This window comes from Anoplopoma fimbria, chromosome 9, assembly GCF_027596085.1.
Source record: "Anoplopoma fimbria isolate UVic2021 breed Golden Eagle Sablefish chromosome 9, Afim_UVic_2022, whole genome shotgun sequence".
Classification (NCBI taxonomy): Eukaryota; Metazoa; Chordata; class Actinopteri; order Perciformes; family Anoplopomatidae; genus Anoplopoma; species Anoplopoma fimbria.
The window spans coordinates 21,853,794-21,881,402 of NC_072457.1; the positions used below are offsets into that span (position 1 = coordinate 21,853,794).

Below are 27,609 nucleotides of genomic sequence, written 5' to 3' on the forward strand. Positions count from 1 at the left end.
CCACAGACACACATGCATCTAATGTACAGAACACACACACACACACACACACACACACACACACGTACACACAACCACAAATGTCTTGCGGTGAAAGATACGCTGGCACGAGCGACTAGTGAGCGAATTAGATTGAGGAGAGGGGGGGGGGGGGGGGTGGGGGAACACAAAATAAAAGTGCATGAAAGTGAAGCACATTGAGGTGTAGTCCGTTCCTGTTCCCATAGTCTCTCCTCTTTCCAAACCCCACCCCAACACGGCACAGGCCCAAAACCCCAAAGCCTTTGTGTGCTCCCTCGCTTTCCCTCCTTCTCTCCCTCCGTCCACTCCCCCCCCTCTCTCTCTCTCTCTCTCTCTCTCTCTTTCTATTTCTCAGAGCTTTTTCTTTTTAGTGACCTCTTTCCCTCCTTTTCTATCTTATAATCTTCGTCTGTTCCCTCTCTCTTTCTGCCGTCTTAATCACACACACACACACACACACACTGACCCTTTTTTCGTCGGTGTGACTTTACTGGCCGCCTTTGTCTCTGGCTGCAGCCTGGGCCGAGACATCCATCTCGGTATTCAACACAGGCAACTTGGCCGTAACAAACAAACTATAGCAACCGCAGGAGTTACAAAACACTCAGGTTTTTCTCTCCAAACACTCTCTCTCTCTCCGTTTTCCCTCTCTCTCTCTCTCTCTCTCTCTCTCTCTCTCTCTCTGGCCCTGATCAAATGGTCCTGTCCGAGCGTCACCAACCGAAAGCCCCTCGAGCGTGCTGGGCTCTGGTGGTTCCTGGGACTATGTTTGCCATTAAAAAAAGGCACACGAGAAAACCATATGGTGCGTCTAAAGTTAGCATGTTGTGGTCTCCCATTGACTCACGGCTCTGCCCGGGACACTCGCTGTTTACCATCGCCTGTGGCTAGGCCATTAAATATTGAAAGTGATGTAGCATACTGACACTGCCATTAGCATGCTAAATGTGTGAGACAGGTGGTTGAGGCCGCCTTTCAAAAAAAAAAAAAAAAAAAAAAAAAAAAAAAAAAAAAAAAAAAGGCAGGAAATATGGGAATGGAAAAATGTGTGTAAGTGTAGCGTTTACCACGCCGTGCAGTGTAAATATTGTTTGAGTAAGCTGTTGGTGTGTGCTCTGGGAGGGAGCATGCCAGTCAAATGCATACAGACATATGCAGTCAGAGAGACTGGCCGTTATGGCTAACAAGCATATCATACACAGCGAGGATCCCGGAGACTCTTTGGATCCGTTTGCAATCGGAGTGTGTGTGTGGATAGTGTGTGTGTGTGTGTGTGTGTGTGTGTGTGTGTGTGTGTGTGTGTGTGTGTGTGTGTGTGTGTGTGTGTGTGTGTGTGTGTGTGTGTGGAGCAATGTGTTACGCCTGCTGCTTTTTTAAACACGTTCACTGTGTGCAGTGGCTGCACATACATTTTACCTCAACCCGGCTCGGATTACTGCGTCTCTGCCGTGTTTGTGCTCAACAGGAAGAGGACGTTTATTTCTCTAGTATGATGTCATAGTTTCTTGATTTAAGCGGTAAATGCAGCATGTCAGATTACAGCACGCAGGGCCGAAGGTCGCCTGTAAACTCGACCTGAAAGATGCTGTTTTTTTTTTTTTTTTTTTTTTTTTTTTTTACAAATGTCTCTCATATATTCAAGTTGTTTGTTTTTTTGGGCATTTTATTTTGTGCTCTGCTGCAGGAATGTGTCTGGAACTCTGCGGCAAACTACTCCAAAGCAAACATCGTAAAAATAAATAAATAAATATTAATATTAAAGAAAGCCTGCATGTCAGAAAAGTTGACATTTTGAGGAAGTACAGTGTTAGAGCCATCGACAGATGAGTTCGGGACATCCATGATGACATGGAGGTTGATGTATGAGCATGGGAACGGACAGAACGTCAACGCTCAAAAAACATGTGTGTTTCCTGGACACATTAACTCCAGAGCCTCCAACTCAACAATGCTCTGATGAGTCTTTGTACTCTGAACGCTGTCCTCCTCCCAACTGCTGTAAATCTTTATAAAGAGATTACATTTGATGGACTGGGCTTGTTTGTGTGTCCAGGAAATAAATCTTGGGACATCAACATGACAAGGACAGACACAGAGAGTTTGTAGTGTGTGTGTGTGTGTGTGTGTGTGTGTGTGTGTGTGTGTGTGTGTGTGTGTGTGTGTGTGTGTGTGTGTGTGTGTGTGTGTGTGTGTGTGTGTGTGTGTGTGTGTGTATTTACCCTATACGTGTCAGACACGAGGAAACATTCAGGCATCCCTGGGCCTCTAGTGGGATCGTCGTTCACCAGGTAGGTGTCAGTAGCCTAAAAAAAAAAAGAATAGATGGTTATTTTTTGAAACTTTTATAATTTTAGTAGTACAGTTCTGTCCCATTATTTCAGACGCTCTTTGAAAGCAGATCTCAACAGTTTTTTGGCAATAAGACGCTGCTCAGACCTGTTGCTTTATACGAGTTCCCAGAAGGACGAATAAACTAGCAATTCAAAATATTACAATTTATCATCAAAAAATGGAAAAACACATATTTTCCCCCTTACCAGAAGTAACTTTTATCAGTCTAGATTGTTTTGGTACGAGTGTTGGAGATATTGACGATTAAGATGTCCACCTTCTCTCCAATATAATGAGACTATACGGTACTCGGGTTGTGGTAGTCAAGGCAAATCACACCAAAACAATGTAGATTAATTAATAACACTACAGTTAAGAGGAAAAATACGTCATTTGATTTGGGGGCCCAAAGAAATAAAGTTCAGAAAAAAAGGACATTTTTCCTGGTGTCCTGAAGTCACCAGGATCAAACACGGACACAGTCCTGAAATGTACCTGCACTATATGAGACAGCCTCATAACCCCTACTGGCGTCATTTCTCCACAGAGAGCACAGCGCCCTGCTAACAACTCTTGCACTATACATCCCCAGCCAGACTGTCTGTAAGTACCAGTGTGCATGGGTGTGTGTGTGTGTGTGTGTGTGCATTCAGGGAGCTTCATTTGTATTCTAAGTCAAGCAGCCAGGCAGGCAGGGTTCTGGCAGGGCCCGGAGCTGTGAAACGGGCTCTCCTTGCAGTTTCTGCCGTTGATTGGATCAACCTATCCCTCTCTACTTAGCCGAAGGGAGTCCAAATCCCACAGCCGCTGTGCCGTTCTGTGAAATCCTATTTCATTTCACAACTCTAACGGATACAAAAAAAAAAAAAAAAACAGCGTGCACGCGCGCCTGTGCCAGCCGGAGACCCCGTGCCACATTCATTTAGCTGAACGGGAGCAGAGAGAAAACAGTGAATCTGGTGTGTGGAAACATTCAAACGCACACACCATGTAGTCTCACCCTCCAGAAAATATAATCACCTGCACGTATATATATATATATATGCTTTTTCTTTCTCCTTTTCTTTTTGTTCCACGCCCATGTGCTCTCGGCCTCGCACACAAACACACCAACGCACACGTGCATGCCACTTACGCAGACACAAACCCCATAATAAGAGCCAGACATTGGCAGACCACACAGCCCCGAGTTGTGGTGAAAACAAAGGCTATTCATATCCTTCGCAATGAGAGGTCTGTACAGCTAACTCGCTTTCTCCCCTCTCTCTCCCCCCCCGTCTCTCCCCTCAGCTTTTTTTATTACAGATAATCTGCGCTCGCAAACCTTCCATTTTTCTGCAATTGTGCGATTTCTAATCATCTTTATTAGTCCATAAACATGTTTTTTTTAGTCTCTTTTTATAGCCGAGGCCTCCAGCTCCTTAAGGGGTGCAACACAGTGCTCATTGTTGAGTCTCTAGAAGAGGGCGAAGCCAGGAACGGGGCGAGAGAGAGAGGGAGAGAGGCCTGCTGATAAGACTGCAAAGCATTATGGGAATGGGGGTAGCAGAGTTCCTCCGATGCACTTGCACACACACGCGTTCTGACACGAGCACGCAGGACAACACAAGACAAAATGCAATCGCTCAAAGTCTGCCAGGCTGCATGTGTGTCCGGTAATGAGACGACGCATCTGATTGGCCGGCGCTCAGAACAATGGGTCTGGATCCACGGCACCTGTGTGGGCCCGCCTGCCGACTACCAGCGGGCAGACCACAATGCATCAGGTGTGCAGGAGCCTCTGCGATTGGCTGTGCCCGGCCAGAAACAAGGTCAGGTGCAGAAGCAGGCCCTCCTCTGATTGGCTGAGTCGTAACCCAAAAAAACAGTTTTCATTGGCTGCCCCAGTCCAATTCTGCTTGGTGAATGGGGCAGTCTGGCAGGATGGGACTGGGAGAACTGGTTCGATTTTTTTGAGAATATCCTTGAGCATACAGAGAATCTCAATATTACTCATCTTTTAACTTAACCTGAGGAGCTGCTCCAAAAAAAAGCAACTCCATTCCAGCAATAGATAATTTGCTGTCTTTCATATTAACCAACTGGCAAAGAGGAATTTAAATGCCCTCTTTATGTCGTCAGCCAGAGAAACAGGTGTTGATGAACCTCAATCCCATTGTGCAACAGTGAATAACACGAAGCTAATGAATAGGCTAAGCTCTGTACCTGCCACTGGGGAGGCCAGAACATACTGACTCCCTTTGTAGTAAACCCACCCACCCCCCAAAAAAAAAAACTCCAGGCCCCCAAACACTCTCTCCTGCAGCAGTGTATGAATTATATATTGTACTATATATATAGAGCATATGCCCGGCCCATATGGCCAGCCCTGAGCGAAAAAATCTCAAAGCCCTCCTTAATTAACATTTTAGAGGGAAGATTCGGAGGCGGGAGATTGAGTCAGTGACCTATTTGGAGTCCATCATCGCCCAATGCAAATGTGTTAATTGAGACAGATTTTCCCACTCCACAAATATGTGGAGTAGGGGATGCGATGGAGGATTTTTTTTTTCCATTTTTTTTTTTGTCTGAGCCATCTGATCTAAGGTAGGGGTATAGGATCTGTTCTAAACTGCCTTTCCTGCTGCCTCCACTGACAAAAGAAGACACTTCTCTTTCACTTTCTCCCTCACACCGTCTTCCCTTGGCTCGCTCTCTATCCCTCTCCCTCTCTCTCTCTCTCTCTCTCTCTCTCTGGGTATATGTGTTGACGACCATATGGCCAAATTCTTCTGAGGTGAGATCTCCGAAAAATCTGCTCGTACACTCACGTGCACGCTCTCACACTCGCGCACACCTCCACAGAGCGTTTTTTTGTATGAAAGGCCCTGATGGTGGAATTTGTTCTCAGATGGCTCCATTTTAAAGCACATGAATGGCAACATATCAATGATCCTCCTCTCTCTGTCCCCCCTGTCTCGCTGCCTCTCACGTTCTGTGGCTACGCACACGCTTACACACTCAAACCACACACCTGGTGTGGTCCTTCTCCCTCGTTTCCAGAAAGCATTGCATTCTGGCTGCCGCACAGTCATCAACCGCAAGCGCAATCGGTGCTGTCAGTACGCCTTTTTAAAAAAAAAATAATAAACCATAATTATTATCACCGCCATTGTGTCTTATCAGCGTGATTTGGTGGCTGAAAATAACACTGCCAAGTTTAAGGCACAGGATGAGAATGATGGGAGGCGAGGGGGGGGGGGGGGGGGGAGAAGGAGAGAGTCCAGCCAACCTGCGTGAGATGGCAACCACTTCAAAGACGGCGGGCCGCACCGGCGATCTGTTCCACGGTGTGTGAGGGGTGTATGAAAGGCAGAAATGGCCGCCGTGTGAGTCCCTGCCAAAGCTACCTCAGGGAGAAAAATGTTGGAAAAATACGATTTATTTTTTTTCCCCGCACAGCCATCTCCGTGGGGGAGGGGGGGACGAAGGGAAAACGGGGAGAATAAGGAAGAAGATGAGAAGCTGAAGGGGCTACATTAAAAATAGGAGGACGGCTGGATGGCTGAGGAGGGTGGCTAATTATTTCACTCCACTTGTGGGTCCAGAAGTGCAGCCAAGGCGCCGTGATGAAGATTGCATTGGACTTAATTGTGTTTTACACAAAAAAGCACACGGTGGGACTCTGAGGCTATGAAGTTTTCTGTTCAGGAGGTCTGACTGCAGGAGTATAAGATTATCTCAGGAGGAAACAAAACATTTGACTAATGCCGGAAGTTTATACTTTGTGTGCAGGTGTGTGGGGTTGGAATCCAAGGTACTTATATACAAATCAGCTAGGCGAGGTTAACATTTTTGAATGCCTGAGTAATAGATAGAAACTATGCAAGCCTAAACAATAGCTGTACTGATTCCATGTATCAAAAAAAATAAAATACATTCACCAAAGCGGTTACGGCGAAACAAGTTTGAACAAGAGCGCACATTGTGACACGCCCCGAGATTCACTCTGGCCTGGCACCTTGCCTGTCAACTACTGATCCTGCTCGACAGGCTGGCCTTTAGATAAACAGCACGCCGACTGTAACACTGAACTTCACACGCTGCTCGCCACTTTCGATACCTAAAGGTAACCCAACGACCCCGGGGGCCATTTCACTACATGGACCCTGATTCATGCTTTTCTTTAATGGGTGAACCACACCGGGTTAAGGCCTCGCCGCGCTGCCTATGTGCTTTTAACAATGAGGTTTGGGCCGGTACAATCGGCCCTTTGTGTCGCACAAGGACTGATCCGTGGGGAGATTTTCTTGTGGTTATGGTTCTAATACAGCACAGTTTACCACAAGTACCAGGAAGCATAGAGTTTCATTACAAAAACACACACACACACACTCCGAATGACTCAATAGGGCAACGTGCTGAGCTGCTTTCAAATGTATCACCCACTTCCAACTAAAATGATACTCTTAAAAAAAAAAATATATATATATATATATATATATATTAATAATATATATTTAAGAACACAGCACGGTTCACGCCCACCTCGCAGCTTGGCACCAATAAGAGTCTTGGCTTTGATTTGACAGACAGGTTCAGTGGTTGGCAGGTTTTTCTCTGCAACAACCACAGCACAACCAACTGTGAAATTACAGGCCCGCAATCAAAACAAAGCGAGCATTATGATATCGCTGCCATTTGATGAGCCGTCGTCTGATGTTCCGCGCACCTTGAGAAAGACTAGAAGATAATTGATCAGCTGACAACACCAATCAAATGTGGCCCGAAGTGACATTTTGAACCACTTGAGGCCGGTTTGTGTTCTGTGGATGTTTGGGTATTTCTTTGGCAGGTGACTTAGTAATAAATGTATTATTAAAGAAAATATGCATACACGCATGCAGAGAGTTTGTCATTAATCTTGGGGACTGGAATCAAGTTGGTCCTGTAAAGTTGGTTCATGAGGCAAAACTTATTGTTGATGACAATTCAGTCTGAATCTGAGATGTTTTCTAGATAATATATGAAAACACCTCGAGCAAATAAAACAATATATGGGTAAGTCGTTGTACCGCATGCAATCAATATCATTTTAATAAATAAATGTAATAAATATTTTCAATTTATTGTATTTATCAGTGAGACAAATACATTGCCGTTTAAAAAAGATAGTGTTTCAGTTCATAAACCATTGCATTTTATTTCTAGGTATGATTTATGAATTTCTGACCTCAACCCTGCTGCCTGACTGCTTGGTCAAGTGTTTTAAAGAGCCACATTATTGGTTAAAAAGGAATATTGCTTGCTAAAAAAATAATACATCTGAATTATTTCTGACATGTGCTTCCTGTATTGTTCACCTCTAAAGTGTTATATTTCTATGTTTCTACCAAAAATTCCCATCATTGCCTCAGAACAGGTCTTTGTTCACCCAGAGCCTCAAATAAATCAACCCTGCCAGCTGCATTCTATACTGAATGTCACATTGACAGTCATCAATTGGTTTAATAATGATCAGTTGTTATATAGGTCACAGTTTTAGGCCTTTGTAATTGTAATTTGAGGTCAATATAATTCCAAAAGCTTTTTGCACTGCCACATGAGAGACTGATAAAAGTCAAGGAATCTAGATAATGATTAAAAGAACAAAACTGAAATAAAAAACGTTTTTGAGCAGATGGTGAAATATAATATTTATATCTCCAAATGCTGCAGGGTTTTAAAAAAAAAAAAAAAATATATATATATATATCATCATCAGACCTTTAAATGTTCTGCTCAACATTAAATGCTCAGATTTATGTCGCACTTGCTCTGGTGTTGCACAAAGACGGTCTGTGTCACCTCACCTCCCCACCCCCACTTGTAGGCGCTTTAAAGTGTCATCAACTACGCAAATGAAGTGGCCATTGATAAAAAAATAATAATAAAAGATTAAAAAAAAAAAAGCAGCAGCCGCCTCGGACAGAAGAAGACACAGCCCGGGTGCAGGGTGGATAGGAGAAGTTCTCCACGCGCGGATTTATAGGATGGTTTCAGAATATCATCATCATAATAGCAATAATAATATTGAATATCAAACACACTATGTTGGGCTTTCAGGTCTCTTCAGTCTGCGGTCGCTTTGTGTGTTTTATTCTGTTTGATCTGAGCTGCGCAGTCAGATCAGCCTCCACTTTGTCAATCTGTATTTACTGGGCCACTCACACTCCTCTGCAAACAGTCCAGTTAAGCCACCACCGAGGCGAAACCAGTTTGAATTATGGGAGAAAAAGAAATAAATATATATATATATGATATCAGACATACGGGGCTAATTATGACAACGTTATTATGTGTTTGAACGAGTTCTCAGGAAATCCCGCGCTGGTGAGAGCAAAAAAAAAAGTTACGTCCACTTAAAAAAATATTTCATAATTTAAAATATAGAGCTGCATTAAAACACATCGTTGTGCAACATTGCATGTATTTTTTTGGTAAAAATGTGGTTGATCATTGTGAGTTCAGAATTGTCCAAACTGGCAGGCAAGCATGGTGATTATACACAAAACACACACACACAAACACACACACACACACACACACACACACACACACACACACACACACACACACACACGTATTCTCTCGCTCTCTCTCTCTCTGACACACACACACACACGCGCGCGCGCAGGTGCGTTGCATCGTCATCTGTGGCCTCTCAGTCCAGATCTCAGTCTAAACTCTAAAGTGCTGCTCTTCCATAAAGAAATGTACAATGAAAGAAAACAAGGCTTAAAGTATCTGCGGGGATTCATCTGAACACAGGCGGATGTTTGGTTTCTGTTCAGTCCTATAGACTTCACCCTATAGAGCCGACAGAGGGGAACTATTGAGTCACACAGCACGTACCATTATAGCGTGGGGAGATCTGCCAACACTCTCAATGCCCCATTTTCCTTTAAAAGTTCAGCTTCCAAAAAAAAAAAAAAAAAAAAAGTGAGAGAGGGAGCGCGGGTTGAGGGAGGAAGACTTGGTCTCTTCGCTGTTGCCGGAAGCAAAAAAAGAAAAAAAGAAAAAAGGACCTTTAAACAAGTCGGCCTTAGGCCCAGATAGAAGAGAAAAAAACACGCTCTCTCTCAAAAGTGGGTCCACTGTGCGAGAGACAGGAGGACCAGAGGACCAGAGGACCAGAGGACCAGAGGACAGCAGCTCCGAGCCGCCCGTGCGTCTGCCGCAGCCCGGCCCTCACAGGAGACCCATGTCCGGCAGCCGGGAGGCAGCGAGCGCGTCTGCGTCAAACAGTCCCGAGGTGCGTCGTCCTGCAGCCGCCAAACTTCGTCCGGCAGATTTTTGGAGACGTTCAAAAAAAAAAAAAAAAAAAAAAAAAAAAAAAAAATCCCCGAAATATTATTAACGACACGTAACAAAAAAAAAAAACAACACAGCGCGTGGACGGGTGAGGCGCTGCAAAGTAAGTTGTTCTGTTTCTCTTCTTTTTTTGTTTTTTGTTTTGTTGCTTTCCCCGTGTGCAGTCGGGCAGCTTCTGTCTCCAAAACGTGTCCAAAAGCGGCTGTCTCCCGCGCCGCGCGTCCGATCTGTTTTACCCTCGTATCTCTCTCTCTCTCTCTCTCTCTCTCTCTCTCTCTCTCTCTCTCTCTCTCTCTCTCTCTCTCACACACACACACACACACGCGCGCGCGAAGAGCTACACGCTAAAACTGGGGGTGGTGGTGTTGTGTGTGTGTGTGTGTGTGTGTGTGTGTGCGGGTGGTGGGTGGGTGGGGGGGGGGGACACCCCTGGTCCCTCGTCGCCTCCTCCTCCTCCTCCTCCTCCTCCTCCTCCTCCTCAAAGCTGACGAGATGAAAGAGCAGATTGCGTGTTTTTGGTTTTTTTGCGTGCTTCTTCAGATCGCCGCCGCCGCCGCCGATAGCGTGGATGCCTGAGCAGCGACACGTCGTCGGCCGGGGCTCCGGGTGCCTGTGCGCGTAAAATGGAAGCTCTCTCTCTCTCTCTCTCTCTCTCTCTCTCTCTCTCTCTCTCTCTCTCTCTCTCTCTCTCTCTCTCTCCCGGTGCGCTCCGCAGACAGAGATAGATCACACTTCCCTCCAGCCCTCCAAAAAAACAAACAACAACAACAAAAAAAGAAAAATGCCAGCCTCTAAATAGCTCACCTCAGCAGAGTGCGTCCTGTTCACACACACACACACACACACACACACACACACACACACACACACACACACACACACACGCACACACACACTGAAATAATAGACAGGGAATTAGGGCAGTCGTTTACGGTGCCGGTGCTTCAGCCGGCAGCCTCGGACTGCTGCATTATTAGGGTGAATTATTAATAAAGCGATCGGTGTGCAGTCTGTCGCGGCGAGAGCGCAGCGGCCAGGGGAGCAGCTGGGCTGTGGAGAGTGAGGGAGGACCGGGGGCTGGAATCACGGACGGCGGGGATTAAGAGGGCTGCACCGGCTCAGACCTACCGCCTCGCGCTGCGCACCGGAGGTTTCTGGAGTGGCCCCGTGGGCACGACCCGAGCTGCTCCCTGCGGTTTGATTTCCGTATAGTGTTTTTGTTAATGTTGCAATCTGGAGCAAAGATCAATTGAGGGGAGGGAAAAAGAAAAAAAAAAAGAAAGGTTGACTGGGTTCAATGGCTTCATCTAAGGAAAGTCTGATCACATCCAAAAAAGAATATATTTTTGAATTAGAATTATATTAAATGCAGTCGATGGAGTTGGACTTTTATAAAACACCTCATGAATACAGAGTTATTGTCACTGTGTCTCCGCACAGAGTGACGCAATGAAGCAGCAGGATTAACTGTGATTGAGACATTATATATACACAGAGTGCGGGCACGTTTGATTCTGACATCTGACTTTTGGGGAGCTGCAGAGCACGACATTTAGCTGTTTCTTATGAAAAGGTTTTATAATCATGGAGACTTCGAGGTTAGCAGCAGCAGCAGCAGCAGCAGACATGCTCTGTGGTCATTTAGGGCAAAGGGGCCGTTCATATGTCAGTGGAGTCTCAAATGAAAGAGTGGGTTTCATGTCCTGGAATGATTTTCATATGAATGCATTTGGAACAGCAGGACTTGTAAAGGGCAGCATGGTGCACAGAAAGGAAATGACACAAAGTAATAAAAAAGAAATGCTGCATATAAAAGAGAATTCACCAAACCAGAAAATAAGTCAAGACATGTGTTCCAAATAACAAAGAGGTTGAAAACACGCACCTTACATGGCAACCTTTGTTTTTTTTCTTTTTGCTTAATATTTCATATTTCAGCAAAAAAATATTTTCGTTCTAACAGGTGAATGCAGTAATATATGTAGTAATTATGATACTTGTTCTCTCAGCATTGGGCCTGCTGTGTGTCTGCGTGTTAAATGTTTTAGTATTTTCAGTTGTGCGTGTGTCGTTATCCGTCTTCTTTAAAAAAAAAAAACCTAAAAAAAGCAGACTTCTAATGACATTCCTCCAACATGACGGTTTATCAATAATTAAACGTTGACCTCCCCACACATTTGGCCACATCAATTATTAATCAGTCATTGAATTTGTGATTAAAGTTTTTGTTCCAGCCTAATTCGGATTATTCCATTTAACACGACAGTGTGTCTGTGGTGGGGTGACGTGAGGGTATTTCTTTTTTCTTTTTTCTTTTTAAAGATTTGAGGTAACGGAGGCCCGGTTGGCCCATTTACCCAACAGCAGCGTGTGTGTTGGTTTCATAGCATTAGTGTTTAAAATGAATTACTTTTATCAAAAGCTGATTCTGTTCATTATAAAGCACAGACAAATAAAGCAATACAGCCTAACTGTACTTCAACAACTGAGGGATTTCACCTGCCCATTAACACTTATTAAAGGTCATTTCTTTTATTTAATTTGTGCCATTTTGCACATTGAGCCATTTTGTTCTACATTTCGATCTTATTTTTAAAAAAAATGTCTTTGCTGCATCAATTTCAATAATTTGTAATGTAAACGTTCATATGCTCAAGGGGAAGTCTTATGTTTATGTTTATTTTGTGACACCTGGCCCAAAAATAATTTATATATATATATTTTTTTAATTAGGCTAATTTCAAACTTTTGATGTTATTATTTTTAAAATGACATTTTTTTCATTCGTTGGGAGGAAACTACACGATGCTGCAGCGACACGTTAACAGTGTTGGCAAGTCAGGCAGCGTTACAATAAGGATGAATAATGGAAATAATTATCAGTACACTTTCACTCTACAATACAAGCATAATCATCCAAAGCACGGAGGGTAGTCTGAATAAAAACAATAGTAATAACAAAGTTATAATAATAATAATAATAATAATAATAATAATAATAATAATAATAATAATAATAATAGAGATAAAAAAATACATCCCAAATTCTTAATCATTCTTATGATTTACTGATGTCAGCCTCACGCGGTTGTATGATTTTCATAGTTTATACAATGACTTCCCCAGATTTTTTTATTCCTTTTTTTTTGTTGTTTGAATATTAATTCTGGTGTCTTCTTACAGATGCTGCAGACTGGGAGGCTCACACATGCCCGACGGCCTGTTTGGAGAATGACCAGTTGATTGGAAAAACACCAAAATGTCCTTCTGAACCCCAAATAATCCCACGACACGTTTTTTTTTTTTTTTTTTTTTTTTAACCCTTAATTCATTTACAAATAACAGTTTGCACAGTCAGACCGCACTGTGTGCTCACCGGGAGTATCAGAAGGCCGGGCAGATCCTCCAACTAATGACAGGTAACACAACGATAACACAACAGAGAAGAGCGTGTGTCTGGAACCAACCACAAATAAGTAATGTTAATCATACATGTCCACGTGCAATCGAAACATGTGTCAGCATGACAGTGACACTGCCACGTGTTTATCTGACATATGAAATGACCACTGATAGAATGTGCAGTGAGAGGCTTTTTCTAGCAAAGTCCAACAAATGACCTGCAAACATTTTTAAAAATCGAAAAAACTGCAGGATTTTTTTTTTTTACTTCACTGTTAAAACACATGTGGGAAAACTGCGCTGGAAACTAACACACACACACACAACAAAAATCACATAATCATTTCATCGTTTATCATTATGGGATAATTCGAAGAATAGGCCTTACAATTAAAACAGAATGACACCTGAACTACTCATGGATGATCATTGAAGTATTTAAAATTCAATAAAGGCTTGACAGCACTATGAATTATTAAGTATGGACTATGATGTTGTTTGTTAAAACGAGTATAACTTGTTTAATTAAAACAATAGAGTACTTTGAATTTTGCTCATTAAAAATGAATCATTAATGCTACAGGAAACCTACTGTCTATTAATGTGGCTTAAATGATAATTCATACTCCTTTGCCCTGATGCTCCATATGCTTATAGCAGTTGACCTCCTTTCAATTCATTCCCATGTTTTGTTTTTTTCTTACAATAATGTTGATCAAAATGTGGCCTGCTGGTCTAAAACATGACTTGATCGTCCTACAAACCTCAAACCATTTTTGTTTATGACATCTGAACCATCACAACCATTCATATTGTTGTATTTTGTGAAGGCAGGGGGGGGGGGGGGGGGACACAATAATAAAATAACTCAAATGATTTTTGGCGTAAACTCTTGATTTATATTATCAAAATACTTTTTTTTTTTTTACAGGAGCCAACAGAATAAAAGTTTTGTTCCTTTTAAAAGTTTCTTGGAATAAGAAATAAATTCAAAAGTAGTTGGCGGGCACCGGCCCAGATCATGTAAGGCGGCCTACGAGCGTCAATTAGGCTGAGCTTTGGGTTAATGAAAGCCCTGAGCGGTGAATCCAAACCAGCCATTACTGATACCACACTGGTGTAAGAGCCAGCATTATGTGGGCAATACGTTGTGGGATCAGGCAGGCAAAGTTCAGACTTTCTCTGCCTGACCCCACAAGTCCTAAATGCTTGTCTGTAAACCCCAAAATGGCTTTTCCCCCCCCACAATTACAAGTTTTAGATCCCGTGCTGGAACGTCTCTGCAAACCACGACTGACATGTTGAAAACTGTCAGAGACCAGACGATAAACAGTCCCTTATCAAAGACGGACCTGGCACCATCTCTTGTTTTACAAGTGTAGAGGGACGAATACGAACTTTAATCAACAGGTCAACATTTGATCAAATAAATGATTACATATTGAAGTGTAAAATAAGGATTACACTATATGGAACCACTTCAAATGAGAGAGAATACGGCCTACCGGGCAATTTATAACCCATCAAACAGACGTCGATCACACTACTAAATGCAGCGGCACACCACGAAAGTTTAATGTTTCTTTTCTCGGCCCCCAAAGCAAAATCTCAACACTCTGATTTGTAAAATAATGATGATGACAAAAAAGCAAAGCAGTAAAACCGAGGACAAAATAACAAATATAAAAATGGATGTCCTCAGAAGTGAAGGCGAAACAGAACCACATTCACTAAACTTTATACCTAAATAAAGAAGAAAAAATTCTCTATGGGACAATTGAATTGTGCTGTTTACAAAATGCAAATATTTTATCCCTAAGTTTGCTACTCAAGGTCAAACTACTAAGGCCGAAGATCACATAAAAAACTACAAACATATATAGAGAAATAGAGAAAAGACGATATAGCCCAGCTGGAGAGTAGAGTGACTGTTAGACATAAATGTTAGATTCTTAACAGAGCCAGCAATAAAATAAAGAACGCTGCAAAGATACAAAGTGCAACACACAATACAAATAAAAAGCAAAGGCCTCAGTCCTGAAGCACAACTCCCCCTGCCCTCTGCTGCACTGAAGTCAGGGGGAAACTGAATACTTCTAATAAATACACACTGCACCAGGACCAATGTGTCAAACTCGGTGGAACTATTTTTTTTCCTCTCCTCTACAAATCTTCATTCCTCTCCCCGCTTAAAGAAAGAATTCTGCGTCTCCATGCGAGAGGAGCAATAAGCGGTGGAAAGGAAAGGAAAAAACAAGGCTCTTTTTGTCCGCACCGGCCGAGGTTTTCTTTTTTTTTTATATCCCCGCATTGCCGAGTGTTGTCTAGCATTACAAATCTCAGCCGGGGCCTGGATGGACACAGGAGGGCTCTGCTGGCCCTGCTCACACTGTCTGCATCCTTTACGCTCTGCCATGCAAATAAACCCCAAATGAGAGAGCAGCTGAGCAGCGAGAGCGAGGGAGATGAAGGGGGGAAACAAAAAGGGAAAAAAAGGAAGGAAGGAAGGAAGAGTGAAGGATGGGACGCCTGCAAAGGGGAAATGGAGAAATGTATGTGGCGAGTAAGGAAGGAAGGAAATAGTTGATTTGAAGTAGGCGTATATAAGTGACAAAAAAAAAAAAAAAAGTGTGTGTTTGTGTGCGACAGAAAGAAAGAGAAAAAAGAGTGGGTAATAACCGGCCACTGGAGGGGCCAGGAATGCCCGGCCCTGGCACAGGAGAATGGGACGGAGGGTGGAGTATGTTCACAGTGCTGCTGCCAGTCGAGCACATTCCCACTGCACAGTCATGGAGACTTTTTAACCTAAAGATATGGAAGAAGTAGCAGGAGAGTTTTCTCAAAAGGGTCTGCAAGTCTTATTTTATGTTTTACTTTATGAAACAGAATTATAAGGCTCTAAAATGATTCAAAGTGATGCTGGATTCTTAACACAAATGAACAATATGTTCTTTTCTAAGAATATTTATTTCTTTGCGGGGGGAGTTTGACAGCAGAGACAGACTTGAATAGAGTCCACACACGTCCCGATAAGTATGAGAGGGGAGTGTACTTTCATTTTTTATAAAGTAATGATATGTCAGACTAAGAAAACAGAGGGTCATCTACTCCTTTTTTTCTCAAACGCGTTTAATGGAAGGAAATTAAAATGTCAAAACGAACTCAGGTTTTAGCCAAATCCACTGATTATCTTATTCTGAAAAGATATTTATACATTACATTTATTTGTTAATACTTTTAACTTAACAAGAGTTCACTCGGGCAAAAAACAACCAGGAAAGACAAAAAATGATCACGTTGGAAAATAGTTGAGATACAGTGAACCTGATGGCAGTCCCTCTTCTTCTGTTACTAATAACTTCTTAATTCATGATCATATACGCTTTTGGACTGACAATTAGTCCTTAACAGTGTCAGATTTTTTTTATTTTTTAAATGTCGGCCTAGTTGAACAGCCATAAAAATAAACTACTGATTTATGCACATCCTTAACCCGTTTATTATTTCTTGAGTAATTTTATTTTGTACTACTTTAAACTTCCGCTTAACAACCTATTGCTTACTCCACTGCATTTATGTGACAGCTTAAGTCCCTCATTCATATTTTACACACTAAACATAAAGTAATTTCATAGAATATAATGAATTGTTACAGATTAAATTACCCAACAGTTTATAAACCTCAACCATGTGCAATATGAAAATGCTGCTTATATATCAATATATCATTGCATCAGTAACATTAATCCAAATAATATATATATATATATAATGTAGCACAAAATGATCTGTATACTTTGATACTTAAAGTACACTTTGCTGATAATACTTAAATAAGTTTAAGACTTTAACTATTGATAGAGTTTCGTTACATCTTGCCTCTTTCATTGAGTAAAGGATCAGAATACTTCAGAGTACTTCTATGAACCCGTTACATCAGCAGAGGAGAACGTGGAGAACGTGGAGAACGTGGAGAACGTGGAGAACGTCGCGAGCCGTTTGTCTTTCTGAAAACAGAGCTCACATTTCCAGGAATTCTTCTGAGACCAGTGTCATGTGTGAGTTGGTGTTTTTGTGGCTTTCGGCAGTGCGGTGGTTTATCAATGGCTGACATTAGGCTCACACACACACACACACACACACACACACACACACACACACACACACACACACACACACACACACACACACACACACACACACACACACACACACACACACACACACACACACAGTTTAACTGATAAAGAATGAGCTCAGCTGCTGGATCTGCAAAAAATGTGTATCACAAACTGTTATACTATTATGATTATTAGTATGATTAAAGCTGAAACTTTTAGTTGATTAGTCGATAAGTTGATCATTAAAAATGTATTCTGCAACTATTTAAATAGCAAAGGTATTTCAGTCCTGGTTGATTTAAAATGTCATACTCACGTACAAGTTTTCAGAATTATGTGCATTTTATTTGTGTATACATAAAAACTGTAAAACAGTATTTTTATTCTGAAATGTTGCCACAGACACCAGGTTTTTAATATTGCAAATATTTAAATATAGCAATACTTTCATGAGTGGGACATATAAACTAATCACCATCAATAGATATTGACTTAAACAGACATATATTTAAATTAAAATCTTCAAAATTGCTACTTAAAATTATTGATTCACTTATTTTCTCAAACACGATTGAAGAAATAATTGCTGGTTTCAGCTTCTCCAATGTGATGATTGGCAGTTTTTTTCTTTGTCACACAGTAAACTGAATATCTTGGGTTTTGTATTGTTGGTAAGAAAGAAGAAATTATTCTGGATTCCGGGAATTTGTGACGGGCATTTCATAAACTGAACAAACAATGTTAGATTAACTGTTAATGAAGATAATTGTTTCCTGCAGCCTTATTCTTGTAATAATAATAATCATTATATTCTAAGTATTATTATTAAATACTGTTCAAACACAAAGAGAATATTTAACACTCAACCTGCTCTTATGGACACACTGCTGTCTGTATTTGTAAGACACTCCCTGACATCACTCCTCTTTGTGTCATAACCAGTGAGCAAACGTGACCTGATGTGAGGTCATCCTAAACTGCGGCACACACACACACACACACACACACACACAAACAGGCTGTCATTGTGTCCCCGTGTCTCCGCCCACTCTGCGAGCAGGGCGAGACTTCAGCACCGAGTGGATTTGTTCTGGGCCGGGCAGGTCAGCGGCGGGGCGCAGTGTAAAAGTTAGTTAGTTCCATGTTTGCGTGGAGAGGAGGAGGAGGACGGCTGAATGGAGGTAGTGTGAGTGTGTGTGTGTGTGTGTGTGTGTGTGTGTGTGTGTGTGTGTGTGTGTGTGTGTGTGTGTGTGTGTGTGTGTGTGTGTGTGTGTGTGTGCTCCCCCAGGAGAAAAGAGGAGTCCTAATCTGTTTTCCTGGCTCTTCTTTAAAGGGAGAGCAAGACACACTAGAGGCTCCCTCTGATCTGCTGCCCCATCTATCCCTCACTTTCTCTCTCTCTCTCTCTCTCCCCTCCATCCCTCCTTTTTCCTCGCCTCCATCATCTGCCTCTCGCTCCCTCTGCTTTTAGCCCTCGTTTTCTCGGCCCCCCGTCCCTATGCTCTCTCATCTGTTGTGTTGGCCCGCTCTGGTCTTTGTATGGCGACAGCCCCCATCTCCAGATACTGCCTAAGAGCTCTGATTCCACTTAATCGCTCCGTTTTTTATTAGTTTTCCCTCGCAGGGTATTTTGTGTTCTGAGTTGCGTTTATCTATTATGCTGTTTCAGATTTATTGCTTTAGGAGGCAGACTGTGTGGCACGCTACCCACCAATACGGTACACGACGCGGTGATCTCTCTACGTCTGCCCCTCTTTATGCCTGTCTGCTTTCATCCTTTCAAAATTAAACGAACAAACACACAAGCGGGGTGCTGTGCCACGCTCGCACACAACTTTTTCCCTATACTTTTGTTGTTTTTTTTAATATTAGTTTTCTTTTATTGGGCACTCGGCTGCATTTATTTAACACGAAGCAGGGGGAGCACAGGGGGAAGATGTGTATGTGGCATCGGTTTCTCGGATGGTGCTCCTCTCTTGGATCCATCTGTCCTGGCGTCGGTTGCGTCTCATTGCTTTACTTTTCCAATTTCACAATAAAAATGAAATAATCACAGGTATGGCGTTCTCTGTGAGCACAGATGTCAGTCTCCGGCAGAATTTTCTGTAATTGGCAGAATGTTTAGAGAGGCTTAGTAGTGACTGTGGCACCTTTGAAAATCACATTGTGTTCTGAAGGGGCAAAAGAAATATACTGTTTGTTATTCATTAATTGTGAGCTGTTGAGAATTTTTTTTAGCAAACAAACACTGATGCTCCGAGGGTCCTTTTTTGTGCCATGGCTTCGCCCCGAAATCTGAACTGCTTATTTCTGCGTGATTAGGAGACATGGCACGCATACCCAAAATATTTTGCCCCAAAATGGCGGCGCCCCATTCCCCCGGCCCTCCATTTTGTTCTGTCTCTGAATCCGGTCTGGATCCAGCACCTGACTTGTTGGACCAGTGTTTGCAGTTGAAAATACCCTCTCTCCGTACCCCGCTGTTACTATGCGCCCCTCTTCTGGTTATTGGTCAACAGGAGCGTCGTTAACCTGCCGCGCCAATGGGAGGGCGCCCTCTGTCTGACGTCCCCTCCTTCTGCGCTCTGCTTCCAGGGGCTTCCTGTGACCGGGGGACGACATGGGCGCTGGCCATCACCTCGACCGAATCCAGAACCAAATGAGAGGGACAGATTTGGAGAGACTGAGGGAAAGAGGAAACACAAACACTGAGTGAGCGAGGACGCAATAAAACAAATGTGACTATACAACGATAATCAAGACAAAGCAAGACACATGATGACCATGTAGACGACAACAGCTCCTTTTTTTATTTTAAGGATGAAAAAAGCTAAATTAATATTCATGACCCTGTCCCTCCTATCCAAATCCAGCACCCTCCCTCCCTCCCTTCTCACTTCCTCTCCCCTCCATTGGGTGGCAACACTTGGTAGGGCACATGGTGAGACAGCTGTTGCAGGGCAACATGGGCATCTGTGGTGCTACATAGAGGAGAGGGGATAGTACAGGGGGTGTGTGGGGTGTGTGTGTGTGTGTGTGTGTGTGTGTGTGTGTGTGTGTGGGGGGGGTTGTTTGCAGGCGGCATCAAGAGAGGGAGATAGTACCCCGTCTCTGCCCTGTGTGCATATGTGTTTGTGTGTGTCCTAAAGTTTCACGGGATTATTATTGGATCTCTGTGGGCAGGTGGAGAGGTATTTTAGGGACAGAGAGAGAGAGAGAGAGAGAGAGAAAGAGTGAGGGGGACGAACAAGACGGCATCTCTTCTTCTTCTTCGTCGTTGCCAAGCTGTGGATGAAAAGTAGCACCTGTCCTCCAAGCTACGACAGAGACGACATTAGCATAAGAACACTAGGATGGGTCGCTCCAAAACTGGAGTTGGTGCCTTCAACACCCACACACACACACACACACACACACACACACACACACACACACACACACACACACACACACACACACACACACACACACACACACACACACACACACACACACAGACTACTACCCACCCACCCCTCCCTCTGCACCTTCCTCTTCAGATGCAATGGGCGTTTTCCCAGGGTTATTATCACATGCCAGGTGCCCCCCTCCCATCATATACACACACACATACACCTCACCCCCACCCAGTCCTCTCTCCCTCTCTCCTCTCTCCCAGCACCTACCACACACACCCATGCCATTTCTCTCTCCCTCTCCCCCCAAAGCGCCAGTGCAGCCGCACCTCATGGTGCCAAAGTGGGCAGCCTCTGCCTTGGCGTTGCCTGGGCCTTCTGGTGCCCTAGATAGCTGCGTGAGTGTTTGTGTGTGTGTGTGTGTGTGTGTGTGTGTGTGTGTGTGTGTGTGTGTGTGTGTGTGTGTGTGTGTTTTTGTGTTTATGTGTGTGAGCACTGGCCCGGCTCTGTGCGGACACAGCCAGCCCTTTAAACTGTGTCAAGGCTCCAGATGCTGGGAGAGACTGGGATTAACGCGGGCGTTTGTATTCAGACACACAAACGCAAAACAGACGCGCACACGCAAGCACTTTATATTGAGCAAAAATCTCAAAGTAAACACACGCAAGCTATATTCTCGCGGCCCTGTTCATTGCATCATAACTTCACATCATTGCATGTGATGGAACATTACACAGGAGTCGAAAACATGAACAAGACAAAGAAAAGGCCCAGTATCTGCTTCAATATTAATCTAAATAAATGTACTCTTAGGGCTTTCGTCGTCCTATAAACATTTATGGCATTCATGAAATGCTAGATCAAACGCTGGAACGTATAGGGGATACAAAGGCATCAGAGATCCGATGACGAACCACCAGGCCCTGGCAGTGCTCAGAGACGAAGTCCTGCTGCCAACGCCGCACCTCAGAAAGTGCATTTGGATGAGGCAGACAGAGCAAAGGACCTCAGAGACCTGACATACACGCACACCCCAGTGTCCGCACAGTAGCCCTTTAGCAGCACGCCACTACCCTGAGGGCATTAACACACACACAACACGGAAAGAAACACACACGAATACCAACCAAGCGTCCACCTACTGTTTCTTTAGTGGCGTGCCACTGCCCTCGGGGTGTGCAGATTTACACACACACACACACACACACACGAAGAAAAATAATAATAGTGCATGCACACAAACACACAACGGCATGCACATTCCACTGGTGCATCTGACATCACTGCAAGTGGACTCACTGAATGGGACCGAAGTGATGTGAATGATAGCGAATTACCAAGACAGTCCCCCCGCAAACTAGCAAATGCTCCCTAATTACAAGTATGCAAGCAAGTGTGTGAAAAAGAGAGAGTGAGGGAATGTTTTCTCCCAGTGTTCAGCCTCTCTCTCTCTCTCTCTCTCTCTCTCTCTCTCTCTCTCTCTCTCTCTCTGTCTTGCTGAGCAGTAGTTATGGTGCCAGTTATGGAGTGTTTGCCGTAGCAGGGAGCTGCCTTGGCACCATGCCCTAATTTAGGGGAATTAAAAAGCACTAGACAGGCCCCTTTGTGGCACCGTGCGCCCGCTTTAATCTCCCCACGCCTCAGCGGGCACCCACAGCACCAGGAGTGGGCACCGTGCCCACATGACCCCAGGCAATATGGAAATCGCCACCAAAAATCCTAACTAAGCGCCGAGCCCTGCCCCCGGTGCACAGTGTACACAGTGCGAGCGGACATGCGCAATAGCAGTGCTATCTCACACACACACACACACACACACACACACACACACACACACACACACACACACACACACTCACGCACACATGGTGAAAAAGGGACAACACCCAGCTCACAATGGTGCCTTCCTTGCACATATACTCTCTCTCTCTCTCTCTCTCACACACACACACACACACACACACACACACACACACACACACACACACACACACACACACACACACACACACACACACACACACACACACACTCACACATATGATAAAAACATGAAGAAGTAATTGCAGGCAGTTCACATGTGTGCATAGTTACAACACACTAGACACACACACACACACACACACACACACACACACACACACACACACACACACACACACACACACACACACACACACACACACACACACACACACACATATATGTAGTAGTTTCAGGGCACAAGGGCATGAAATGAAATACTCCTGCTGTTGTTCCCGCTGGCATGCGTACACAAGTGCACGCATTGGCTTTTCCAGCCGCCCAAAAAGTTGGTGTGTGCTCTTTTTGAAGTGTAGGTGAGTGTAATGCTTGTCATGAGGTCATCCATCAGGACTAATGAAACTGGCAGACCCCGACACCGTCTCACTGGGCAGCACCGCTGGCGCCGCGAGCTAACTCAAGGAGAAATGGACTGATTTAATTACACGGCGAGGGCACGCACATGCACGCACACACATACACGTAGACACACACATGCACAGAGAGACAGAGACACGCACGCATGCACGCACTCACTTTGCATGCAGGTACATAATCATAGGTAAAAAATGCAATAGCACACACAAATACACAGATTAAAAAGGAAAACATAGGAGACACACACACACACACAGACACACACACAGACACACACACACACACACACACACACACACACACACACACACACACACACACAGACACACACACACACACACACACACAGACACGGCTCACAACACTCAAATATTGCCCATTAGCCACTTTCTTTCCAAAAAAGATTGTGTTGGTGCAACCTTTTAAAGGAGACGTGTGAGCTCAATGTGGACGTTAACCTTTACTGATAAACAGAACTCAATACACCTTCATCATAGCCAGGGCTTCAACTAACCATTGTTTTATTTTCTAGACTTTCTCACCTAATCTAATAGATGTTTGGTCTATAAAAAGTCAGATGATGGTGAAAAATGTCGACCCGCGTTCCCGAAAGCCCAAGATTAGGATTTTTTTTTGTCCGTTTTGTGCCAAATAGAAGTAAAGAAACAAGAAAATATTCACATTTAAGGAGCTGGAATCAGAAATTTGGGTTTTTTCGAAATTTCATCGATTATCAAAATAGTTGGGGAATTAATTCAGTAGTTGACAACTAATCGAATTATCGTTGCAGCTGTAATCATAACAGTAATAACTTCTATGCAGAAAGACTCAGTGAAGGCACCGTAAGCAATCTAGCTGAGCCTCCTCACTGCAGGTTCACAATGTTCCCTTCCCTAAAACAAAGAGCCACTTTGGCCCTGGAACAGGACGCACTCCCATCCTCTCTCTCTCTCTCTCTCTCTCTCTCTCTCTCTCTCTCTCTCCTCTCTCTCCCTCCCTGTCCATTTGTCTCCCTACTGGTTTCACTTAATAAGCTTCAAAGGTTTCTGGGCAACGTGGCTTTCAAAAAAAAAAGTTACCATGGCATTTTTTTGGCACAGGGCATACTCCCTCTCGCTGAGGATATGGGGTTGCCATGACATCGGTGGGCACCTTATAAAGCATACGATTGTATAAGTGTGTGTGTGTGTGTGTGTGTGTGTGTGTGTGTGTGTGTGTGTGTGTGTGTGTGTGTGTGTGTGTGTGTGTGTGTGCGTACGATGGACTTCTTGTGCCAACCTCGGGTAAATGCTTAGACGCTGGTAGGAAACCCGGGACAGCGACAGAGTTCAACTTTGCGCGCCAACTCCTGCTCACAGACCACTACGTATATCCAGCACACACACACACACACACACACACACACACACACACACACACACACACACACACACACACACACACACACACACACACACACACACACACACACACACACATACGCAACCACAAAGCTCTATTGTGCCACTCTATTCTGTTCTTTGCATCTAATCGCACCAATGCTTTTCAAACTGTATATGTTCACAACATGAAATAAAAAGCAGAGTGTAGCGTGTTTGTGGCTGCGGCACATTATTGATTAATAAACTCAACAACGAAAGAACTGAGAGTAAACAGCACACGTGCATTTTCTGCAAAGTACATTCTGTGTTTGTTTTGGTTAAACTTACCCCAGAGAGTCTCAAAATCCAAGTGCTAACTTTAAAATTGGCTCTGGATTTCCACTGATGGTTAATGTTTTCATACTGGCATCTTTCTTTGTCCCTGCTAATGTTTGTGTGTGTGATTTATTTTTTTGTGTGCGTGTGTGTGCATTTATTTTGTGAACCCCCATCCAAAATAGTTAGCAGTGAGTGCAGAAGTAACCTGAAATTCCCAATCAGGGGTACACACAACGGATGGTGGAGGATGTCAAAGGTCAGAGCTAATAATAATCTGAGTGTGTGTTTTGTTTAAATGTAATATATGACAACTATAAATCTTGTTCTTTCAGTGAAAGTCAAATGTTTTCTTGAGCTCAAAAGTTGTATTTGCCCAAAGTCAAACAACACTTTGTGGTCTGGCCTGGGCGGTCACCGCGCAATTCAGTGCAATCGAGCCTCCGTTAATGTGACATGAATGGGAGCCGTGAGCGACTGCAGCATGTCTCTAATCTTTCCACACATAGAAGAAAGCTCTGATTGGATTTAGGCTGATTTAAGATTCTTAAACAATGTAATATATAACAGCTACACCAAATATTTCTATATTTTTTCAGTCATAAAAGTGATAAAAATACTGCTTTGTTTCTATAAGGGGAGACGCTAAAGGTGAATAAGGTCAAAAATATCACTTAAAGATTTCATCATGAAAATTAAACAGTTGATTGCATTAAGACACTCATTTTTGAGTTCTCTGATGATGTATGTTTAAATATGCAAATGAGGCATTGTCTTATTAAATAGGGGTTCATTTGTAGAACAGAAATCTGAACCTTGGATGAAACCAGGTTCAAAATAATTGCTTCATTTTGTTGACATATTAAAGTCAAAGGTTTTCACAGAGGGAGTTTTGAATATATATTTTCACCCAATAAATCAGAAAGTACTGCCAACAGTTATAAAAAAAGAAATGATTTTTAGGAATAAAATGTTGCATATATCAGGCTAGGAGTGGTAAGAACAAACCCCTCTGTAAAAACCTTCAGAATATTGGTAGGATAGCAACCGAAAGGCTGGTGTAAGTAAGCGCTACTGAAGGGGAGATTTCTGGCTCAGAGTCTGAGGTAAAAAAAAAAAAATCATGAAAACACGGCCTTAAAAGACATGGGGTTTAAAATGACATACATTTTGTAGATACTACAGATGAAAAGAGAGACAGAACAAATAGAAATCAGCAAATGTTACGAAATGTTATCTTTAAATAATGCAAAAAAGGTATTATCTAATGGTGACGTTAGGCGAATTTAGGAGAAATCTACAGACACACATAGACAGTATAGTAAAATAAACGGCTAAATGTTTATTTTGGATGTTTTCTCTCCACTAGTCAGAAATAAGTAATCTTTTGGAAACAACCAGTGCATGAAAAACAACGTTTCTGCCTGTAGTGTCTCATCTTAAGACAGCAAAATCTAAACAAAAAACCCATCACAACATGAGATAAAAAAATTATTATTATTGCAAACATTTTGGGAAAATGAAACACTTACTGGAGACGGCCTTATTGAGTTCATGCTCTCATACATGCATGAGTGCGACCCTGTGGACAGGGCCTCTAGTGGCCTCTTGTGGTTTGAATATGATGTTACTATGAAGTTACATCTCATCATAGGACCCTGAACACAGCATCTATGTCCAGAGCCATACTACATGTACTGATTCTATACAGCATACATTCCATACTTATTGTCATAGTATACTTATTAAACGTGTTTGTATACAAAAATAAAAACACACTTTTCTATTTTATACTAACAGAAAGTTGTACAATACTGTGACACCAGATGTAAAACTTTGGGAAGTCAATGCCAATAAAACGTCATCGAGAAGATTTAATAGTTTTTGGTTTTTCCAAGATTTCTTGGGGCTGTTTCAACACTGTCCATGTCAATTAATTCTATTTATTTTTTCAGCTGAGTAACTCTTCCATTTCCTTTCTGCATTGCATGATGGTAGAATAGTGTAATCAGCAGAGTATGTTTGTAATTTAGGTTTATTATAAAAGCCATTCAATTTAGTTTAGTTTAATTCTGATTATTTTATTCAAGGCAAAAACCCAAAATGTAGAGCAAGACTATATTTTGAGCGTATGTAAATACATTTTCATATAATCTTGGAACCTTTTTGGATCATCTTTGGCTTTGCTGAAGTTTGTCAGCTTTACATTAGTCTTGTCGATGATAACGTCCTGAAAACCAAACCAGGTTTCAATTTCCAACTTTCCTAAAAATGAGACAGCTTCCGGTTTGTGGGTGAGATGTGAGCACAAATCAGGCCGATAAGAGGAGAGGAAACAGAGGATTGGAAAAAAGCTTTGGGAAATAAGCCTCTGACTACTTCTGCAATTGCAGTGGATATGTGCAATACTAATCTGAGTTCAGCTTTCAGCCCGGCAGTATAAAACACCCTACAGAGCTCAGGTCATATAACTCGCCTTCTCCCAGCAGAAAAAAAAATACATAAAATGAAAATCCCTCCGTGGGTCCCAGAACATGAGTTTAATAGTAATTCTTTTTTGAGCCGCTGCAACTGCTGGGAGCCTGCAAAAATAAAATAGCTGTTTTTCTGTTGATCTGTTTACGCTCGCCTGAGGAACTTTACAACCGAAGGAGCCAAGACTCCAGAGCAAAAAAAAAAAAAAGAAACCTTTCTTTCTCTCTCCCTCACAGCCAAAGTGGACTTATTATGTTACTGATGGCAGAATTCCCAGTGTGGAATTAGGACTTTGAGCTCCGATAACGTTCCTGAATCTCAGCACGGTGCTGCTTTTTACTGGTGGTGGTCACACACGGCTTTCTGCCGCACCCCGAGCCAAAGCAGCCGGGGAATTAGTCATTAATAGGGGGACGACTGCAGGCTGCTACTGTT

The 27,609-nt window shown here is 43.0% G+C and overlaps 1 protein-coding gene across 1 annotated transcript in view; it reads right to left on the minus strand.

Annotated features, from left to right (window-relative positions):
- Nucleotides 1-9,664, minus strand: part of LOC129096163 (nuclear factor 1 X-type-like) — a 112,232-nt gene extending 102,568 nt beyond the window's left edge. The window contains 2 exon segments of the mRNA XM_054604850.1: nt 2,241-2,324; nt 9,226-9,664. Coding sequence (XP_054460825.1) covers nt 2,241-2,324; nt 9,226-9,228 — 87 coding nt within the window. The 5' untranslated portion in view covers nt 9,229-9,664.
- Between the last annotated feature and the right edge of the window lie 17,945 nt (nt 9,665-27,609).